Source organism: Taeniopygia guttata, chromosome 10 (genome assembly GCF_048771995.1).
Source record: "Taeniopygia guttata chromosome 10, bTaeGut7.mat, whole genome shotgun sequence".
NCBI lineage: Eukaryota > Metazoa > Chordata > Aves > Passeriformes > Estrildidae > Taeniopygia > Taeniopygia guttata.
In genome coordinates this window covers 1188850-1197716 of record NC_133035.1, presented here as the reverse complement: position 1 = coordinate 1197716, position 8867 = coordinate 1188850, and the positions used below count along the sequence as shown (strand labels likewise).

Genomic DNA, 8867 nt, shown 5'->3' with positions numbered 1-8867 from the left:
TCTCTGCTCTGAACCACGGGCAAGTGATGTATCATTTCTGAGAGATGTTGTTGCTGCTGCAGATCCAACTGAAGCGTGTATGATCTCCCAAGCCATCTATTGCCATCCTTGCAGGAATTTTAATGTTTTAGAGATGATAACTTGAGCTGTTCAGGTTATCATTTGGGCCTCTTTCTTCTCACTGTTCCTGTCACACTGAGGGAAACGGATTATTCTCTTCACATCATGTTTTTACATGTTTGAACACTCCTACCACATCCCCTTTTCTCTTAATAGATTCCATTTGTCCTGTGCTGTGGGAATCCAGGGCACCCCTCTGGCTGCCCTGGAAGGTCTGGGACCCTGGCAGGGGTCAGGAACCCCCCTGGACAGAGCCCCCACAGACACTGGCTGTGATCTCTGTCCATGGAAAAGAGTTTTCAGTCTTACAGGATGAATTACAAGCTCTGAGTGTTTGATATATGTAATAATTAAGTGTGGCATGGGTGCAAAAGTAAAATTTTAGCATTCTAGATAAGGGGTTCAAAGGGGACAAGATGGAGGAAAATGGGTGTGTCTTGTCCTTTTTCTTCTTCTTCATGCCCTCCATGTTTCACTGTAGTGTTGGTATTTTTCTGTTGGTTTAGGCTGGGGACACACTGTTCAACGTAGATGACAGATATTGGCACGTTATTGTAAATACAGCACACGTAGTTTCTGGTGTATAATGTTTGTACCATCCCACTGAGGGGCAGAGCCCCACATGCTGTCCTGCAAGACAGACCTGCTGCAGGTCAGACAGAACATGTTATAGATAAGCAAGAATAAACAACCTTGAAAACAGACAAATTACGACTTCTTCTTTGGCAGCAGGGCTGAAAGACAGAGACTTTCTACAATCTCGGAATCATCAATACCATAGATTCCAACACTGTGTTTCCTCACAAATCACATTTCCCAGGTCTCAGACCCTATGAGGAAGGCTGGCCTCTTCACAAGCCCCTCCTGTCCCCAGGTGGGCAAGCTGGACACAGTAGCCCAAATCACACCTCAGTGTTACACCCCAGGATTAGGTGCCTGTGTTATACCTATGCCCCATGTATTGCACACAGTTGTTTACTGTTCCCTTTTTCCCAGCTCCCAGCAGTGGGGAAGGGCTGGGTGCTGAGGGGCTGACTGCCATGACCTCAGTGATCACGCTGGCACAGGAAGCCATGTCAGGCTGATGGCAGCTGAAAATGAGCCCAGGTGGGCAAGAAGGCTGATGGCACCTGGGCTGCAGCAGCAATGCTGTGGCAGCAGGAGCAGCGCAGTGAGCATCCCCCTGTGCTGGGCACTGCTGAGGCCACACCTCAAACCCTGGGGTCAGTTCTGGGCTCCTCACAAGGAAGACATGGAGGGGCTCGAGCATGTCCGGAGGAGGGAACAGAGCTCGGGAAGGGTCTGGAGCACCAGGAGCAGCCAAGGGAGCTGCAGGGGCTCATCCTGGAGGAAAGGAGGCTCGGGGGAACTCTTGGTCTCCACAACTTACCAACAGGAGGTAAGGGTTGGTCTCTCCTCCCAGGCAATGGTGACAGGATGAGAGGGAATGGCCTCAAATTCTCCTGGTGCAGTGGAATTTAGGTTGGACATCTGGAGGAATTTCTTCACAGAAACAATGATTAGACATTGGAAAAGGCTGCCCAGGGAGGTGATGGAGTCACTGTCCCTGGAGGTGTTTAAGGAAAGACTAGACATGCCACTTGGTGCCAACAGTCTAGTGACAAGGTGCCGTTCGGTCATAGGTGGGACTCGATGGTCTCAGAGGCCTTTCCCGACCGTCTGGATTCTGTGACCGCACGCCAGCGTCTCCTCAGGGGCTGAGCGCAGCCCCGAGCTCGGCCCTGCCCGAGGGCCGCGGGAAGCGCCTCAGCGGCCCCTCAGGGCAGGGCCAGGTGAGGGCAAGGTGAGGGCACCGCCTGCACCGGCAGGCGCGGGGCCAGCTGAGGGCATCGCCTCACCGGCGGCAGCCGCGCATGCGCGGGCCGGGCGGGCGGGGCCGGCGCGGCTGCGGGCGGACGGGGGCGAGCGGTGCGATGACGTCAGCGCGGCGGGACGCGCGCGGGCGGGGCGGCGCGGCGCGGCGGAGAGCGTGAGTGGCCGGCGCGCGGGCCCGGCGCGAGCGGGCAGTGCGCGGGAGGCGCGGGAAGATGGCGGCGGGCCGGCCTCGCCCCCCCTCAGCCCCACAGCCCCGGGCGCTGCCCCGGCGGGCGGCTCCGCCGCACGGGCCGGCGAGGCGGGGCAGGGATAGCCCGGTTGCTACAGGCGACCGGGAGCGGTGGGTGTGGGTCAGGCCGTGCCTTGAGGGGGAAACGCGCTGTCCGTCTGGGCTAGCCCCTCCTGGCGTTCCCGCACTGCCTGTGGGGAGACTCGGACCCACCCTGTGGGGGATCCCGGTGCTTGTGACCCCGCCGGTCCTTTAGGCTGTACGGGCCCACCTGTCCAGGGTGGGAGTTGTGTGCGGGGGAGAGGCACCCGCGCTGAGGAAATTCACTGTGAGCCCGTGTCAAATGCCATACAGTGTATGACTGCTCGCATCTTAGAAACTCCTGATGTCGTTCCTAGCATAAACTCGTGGTCTTCCTTTGCTGTCAGAGACAAAATCACAGCTGACAGCACAGAAGGTCTCGCAGTGTACTCGGGGTCTGTCTTCTGTGTGCAGTTCTCTAAATACAGATTCTTATTTCTACATTATTTCCAAATGAACTGCACTACTGGGAAAGTACATGGATCCTCGTGTTTTCTCCTGAAATATATATGTCAGTTTAATGAGCTTTTATTATCCCTCAATTACGATTAAGTCAGCTTGGTATACCAGAGATGTTTTCTAAGATGTTTCACTGTCTTCACTGATGGAAGACAGTGGTGGGCCTATTCTGATGGCTAATGTGATGCAGAAGTACAATTTTTGTTTTCAAAAACTCAACTTCCTTCATCCAACTGCAGAACATTGTGGTTTGTGTGGGTTTAGTAGGTTGTCTTAAGGCGTACAGACATCTGTGGGCTTGTTGACACAGGCTGGGCTTTTATCCTTTTAGAAAATTCAGCTATTTATGTAATGTGAGAACAGGTGAACAGCCTGCTTAAAGCAGTGTCATTCAGGGTAAAGGCCAACAAAATCTGACTTTGGATCTGATTAAAGGTTAATATTCGTTTTTTACCTAATTTTGAATAATATAGAAGTGTCTTTAATTTCCGTGTAGTGTCTGATTCTTCAGACAAGTAAGATTAGACAGTTTACACTTGAATCAGCAGCTGCTTAGAATTTATCAACCTTGAAGCTAAGGATTTAACTTTATTTCAGAATTGTTAACACAGTTCTGGAATTTCTTGATAATCCTATAAATACTTCCTCCTGTATACTTCATTTGTGGCAATGGTTCTGTGTTACAGCTTGCATAAAGTATTCACTTTGTCAGAGCTGACTTGTACAGGAGCCTTCACATCTTATAGTTAAGTGAGAACAGAAGTTTCAGTTTTATTTTACTTTGTCATTAATTAGCTGATGCTGATTGTTAGTGCATCTCTGATTCATTTTTCTTTCTGAACTGATAACCAACTTGCCCAGTTCTCTGTCACAGGAAAGATTATTCTACTTACATCACTGTTCTAGAGCGGTCCATGCAATGATTTGTTTGAAAGTTTTGGTAGTCTTTCTACTGTTTACTGTCTGACCACATATAAAATTTTTCTGTAGTGTCAGTCTTTTTTTGTTTTCTTCTTGGACTTTTGGCTGTTTTTAGTAAGGAGCAATGCAAACACTTTGCAAATGAAATTATCTTCTGACAACCTTACTGTGTTCATGTGATGTCCATGACCTAAATGCTGCCAGCAAGCTAAAAGTAGTTTTAGAAGTGGTTTAAGGTAAAATAATTAATTGCATTTTTTGACACAGGTATGAAAACTCAATGGGGTCGTCCAAAAATGCAATAAGTGAGCCTGTTGATGCAGAGGAAGGCTATAACATGATGGTAAGACATTCAGTAGCTATTAACTATATGGTAGAGTATTTTTTCAGCAGCAAGAAAAATGAATTTTTCGTGTTGGGATTAATTCATAAATCAGTCCATGTGTGCCTTCTATGAAAGTATTGATTCTAGGAGCTTAATAAATATTATTCATTAACACTGTAGAGAGGAACCTTCAAAAAGGAATTTTACTGTAGAATAAATCTGAGCATTTCTTCTGTGTTGCATAATTTCTAGTTGTGCTATTGTATGGGGTTTTTGCATTCCTTCTTTTTCAGCTGACTCCCATTTTAAGCTGCTTTCATCCAACCTGTGCTGTAGTGTAAGACCTTAATGTCTGCTTACACTTAACAGTGTAGTGTTTTTAGCAGCTGCTGATCTTAGAGCTGAATGACTTTTCTTTGGGAACCAGGGGATGGAACTGGTTGGTTTTTTTGCATCAATGTGTTTATATACATAACATAATTAAAAAAAAATCCTCATAAAAGGTCCTTTAGTATTTATAGCCATGAAAAGAAGCAGTACAGACTAAATAATAAGCATTTGCTATTTAAGGATGAGTAGTTTCTGGTCTCTCCTTTGGCCAAAGGGCTGATTGTGTGGCAGAAGGTAACTTCTTTGGATAGCTGAGTAGCAAATAGCAGGGGTTCAGGGTGAGGGAGCAGTCAAAAACCAGGGGTCAGTGTATGAGAGAGGGGACTGCAATGAGCTTTTGTCAAATGCAAAGGGTGTTCATAGCCACTCTGGCCTTTGGCCAGATGATTCTCACTTCTGGGTGGCTGTGCAGTTCCTCATTGCTGACTCCTGTTTGGGCCTCCCTCAAGGCTTTGTTGGTTTCTTTTGACTGATGTCCAAGTTATAAAGATGAGAATTTTAAGGTAGGCTCTAGTTTCATTGTACAAAATACCTTGAAATGTCATGATGAGACACTTACTGTTTCCTTTTAAGCTTTTCTGGCTTGTATAAAAATGAATAATTTGGAAAGTTAGTTTGTCGTGGACTAATGCAAAGTTTTACACTCACATCATTAAGCAACAAGGGATTGAAAACGCAAACCAAACTTGCTACAGCAGAAATGGTCACTTACTGAAAATTCCTAGCAAGAACAGGCAATTATTTGTATAGAATAAGGATAGACTAGAACCAGTTCTGTACGGTTCTGTGGGTTTTATGTGCTTTATTTGAGTTGTTTTGGGCATGTATGTGATTTGCTCTGTTTTCCATAAGTTCACAGATACAGCAGTGCTCTTGTTTCCTGTGTTGTGTTGCTTGGTTGTGTCTTTGGGCAGGTCTGTGAAGCACTAGATGGCACACTGTGACTTCCAAACAGGCAACTGAAGACATCTGGATGAGAGAAACCCAAGTTAAAAGCTCTTGTATTAGCATTAAAGTAAAAGAAGTTTCTCATTTGTGTTGTGTTTCCTGCTGCCCTAAAAAATTCTAGCCACTCATCTTCTATATTTGTTTTTAGTGTAATTTTACTGTATTTTCTTTCTGAAGATGTAGAAGTAGTTGCAGGCTTGAGCCATATGATGGTAAAAATGAAAAAGGAAAACATGTAATTCCTGATTAGTTGTATAGAAAATCAGTCTGTTTGTGCCTAAAATGATTCTTAGGTTTAACTTCTTTATGGTTAATTTGCCAGTGTTAAAGCTAATGTGGTCATTAGTTTTTTGCTAACACAGTACATAAGTTTATCATCATAGTTTGGCTTTGTTGTAAATTATTTTCTGAGGATTAACTTTCCTACACTGTAGAAGAGGCAAGATTTTACCTGATTGACATCTGTCAGTTGATACAAATACTTCCTAATGTATTTGGTTTCAAATGTCTTGTGATGGTGGATCTCACAGGTGCAAAGAACTGTGTTTACTAGGTAAATGAAGTGCATCCCCAGTGTCTCTTACTCTGTCTTTGAGTGGTTGCAGCTTTGTAGTAACAGCCCATCGCAGTTGCCAGGAAATACTTTCTAGGTTCTTACCTTCTCAGTGAGAGAGCTGGGATTTTATACATGTTTCCAATGGTTCCTATACAGCTCATGCCTTTCTCCAGGCTTTCACCAATCAGCCAACACATGCAGTTTGGCCTCGTGCTGCCTTTAGCTTGTATAAATAGTTCTAATTGACACAGGGTAATTAAAACATTTGTGAAGTCTGCTGTGATGCCCAAGCAACAAAGTAAAGCAATTAAATGCACGTGATGTGGTCTAAACATACTCTTACTGAGTGCTGGGTAGTAACTCCCATGACATGCTGATAAATAAATCTGCTTCTGTGCAGAAGAATGGGGATGATAATGGATGCATACACCTGTTTCAGATATTTGAGGAAAATTAAGCAGCTGCGCATGCCACCTTGGATGGTGTAACCACATACTGGATGAAATCAACATGTCAAACCAAAGGTTTCTCTTTCTTATGTGCCACCCATCCATGTATTTCTTGTTTCAGACTTCTTTCCAACGCTCTAACAGCCATGACAAAGTGAGGAAAATAGTGGCAGAAGAGGGACGGACAGCAAGGAACCTGATTGCCTGGAGTGTCCCACTGGAAAATAAGGAAGATGATGGTATGTGTTTAACAGTCTTTCAGGGCTTTGTATTTCCATTCTTCTGTCAACTGGAGTTGCTCCTCTGGGAATATTTTCCTTATGTAAAATTTCTCTATTTAAAAATGTTATGTTTAGCATAAATAGTGTAATTTAGAAGTTTTTTTACAAAATGTGCCTTGCAGTAAGCAGATCACTTTATAAAACCTTCCAGTGGAAGGTTAAAAACTGTTTTAATTTGTCTGCAAGTAATATCTATGACTGTTTTATTCTGCCGATATTATCAAGATAGCTGTGTAACACAATGATGTTGTCCTAAAGCGATCTCTTGTAGCTGCGGAATTCAGAATTGTAGGGATGACTTAGAGCAATCTAACAAATTGCTCTCTGTATTCTAAAACAAGGAAATTTGGAAGTTTCTTTTGGGATCACTTTAGCTTTGGTAAATGCCAATGAAGTCTATCTAAAGAAGGGGATATGTGGGGACAGCTTTCTGTAATGCAAGTCCTCAGAACAGTTTTATTACTGTTGAAATACTCTCTTGTGGTATGATGACTTAAGGAGCCAGGAATTGACTTTTATTTTTATCCTACTCAAACTGTTCCAGATGTCTGAATGTTGTTTTTGAGAACTTAATCTCAAATATTTTTGTAGCTGCATGTCCCTGTCCAGGTGCTGCAACTTTTGAGTGTCTAAAAGTAATTTATTTTTTATGCTGTGAAGGTGGTTGAACATGGGAACCAGTTGGCATGAAAAACTGTGAGCATTATCCTCCGTGGAGATGCTCAAAACCCCCCTGGACACAGCTCCAGGCAGCCTGGAGGTTGAGCTAAACCATCTCTAGAGGTTCCTTCCAACTTCAGCTGTTCTGTGATTCTGCCAGTGGAAAAGATATTTCTAACAAATGTTATGTCTTAAGGTGCAAGATAATTCACCCTATGTCTGACTCAAAGTTTAAACTGTCTTTAAGCAGAGTAGAACTGGGGCCCAAAGTATTTCCAGATTCCAAATTACACTTCTGGGGAAGGTAGTGATATAAATGTGTGTGTGCTAAGGGAACATGCAGTGTATTTCCAGTAGTATTTTTGGGCAACTTGTGGGTTGATTCACTTTCTGTGTAAAGAGTCTGCTATTTTTGAATACTACCTTGCTTGTAATATTATTTTAGAAACTTTAACACTTTTTCCTTAAAAATGACTGTGAGTTGTAGATGAATGTTTGCTCTAACAATTTCTGCTAAACCATGATAAATGAATGTAAAAGTCATTTTTTAAAAATTTCATTAAATTGTAGTTATGTACAGTAATTAAAATCCAGGTAGCTGTATTCATTTCCTGCTTTTGGTCGTATTAGCCCCATTGTAGTTTTTTAACTTCGTCAGTGATGCTTTCTTTTTAATATTTCTTAGAATTAAATTATAAGCTGACCTTTTTGCACAATGCAGAGGATCTGATGTTTGTTGCCTGATGGAAAATTTCCCTGTGAAAAGGAACTTGTGGCTAGTGACAGCCTGGCAGAACCAGATCCTTTATCTCTTGACCCTTGCCTGGCATGGGGGGTGTTTATGGCGGTGTCACTGAGCTCTGGTTCATTTTATACTGATCCTTCCATATGTGCTGTGTCCCTGAGGGATGGCGCAGCAATATTATGGATTAGGACAGTTCTAACTTGTTCAAGGGTTGTGTAAATCAGGCCAAAGGTTCAGGGTGCCTGAGCCAATCCTGCCACTCTTCTGTACAAAGCAGAATTTTGTGTTTGGGCAGTTTCTTCTGCTCATATGTTCAGAGGTATTGATTTGGCAGCACCAGTGTGATTTAACATTTTAAATTATATACTGTTATTCATAATGAGATTTATTTTTCCAGACATGGTGAAGGTATGAGCACTTTTTATTACTAGGGTTATAGAGGGTTTTATAGAGGATTGATTATTTAAAATGCTGAATTCACCTTTTTCATTTGTATCCTTTTTCAATTACCTTTAAAAATTGTGTGCTTGTGTTCTTCTTCCCATTTTTTCCTCTTGCGCTGAAAGACTTGTATATTGTATATAGCATACATAGATAAAAGAGAAATCAAAACCTTCTGATTCCATTCTATAAATATACAGTTCCTGTCAGTAACCAGTATTTCCTTAGAAAGGAAAGAGATTTCTGGAATGGCAGGTGATACCTCTGTTGTGTGTTTTGGAGACGTGTGCACCCCAGTAATGTCAGATCTGAAATTCAAAATTATGAATACAGATCAATGCCATGACAAAATCTCAGGCATGGTGGTCATGGTCTAGGAGAGAGAGTGACTGTAACACTTTTCAACCATTGAAATTCAAATACTCC

General features: G+C 43.3%; 1 protein-coding gene across 3 annotated transcripts in view; it reads left to right on the top strand.

Annotated features, from left to right (window-relative positions):
* Positions 1 to 1984: 1984 nt before the first annotated feature.
* SCAPER (S-phase cyclin A associated protein in the ER) overlaps positions 1985 to 8867 on the top strand; it is a 136245-nt gene continuing 129362 nt past the window's right edge. Inside the window, exons 1-3 of one of the 3 annotated variants that reach the window (XM_002192032.7) lie at positions 1985 to 2110; positions 3914 to 3989; positions 6436 to 6553. In XM_002192032.7, coding sequence (XP_002192068.6) covers positions 1995 to 2110; positions 3914 to 3989; positions 6436 to 6553 — 310 coding nt within the window. In that variant the 5' untranslated portion in view covers positions 1985 to 1994. Of the gene's footprint in view, positions 2111 to 2161; positions 2297 to 3053; positions 3161 to 3913; positions 3990 to 6435; positions 6554 to 8867 lie in introns of those variants that run through there. The other 2 variants (XM_030281052.4, XM_030281053.4) reach the window with 2 other exon arrangements.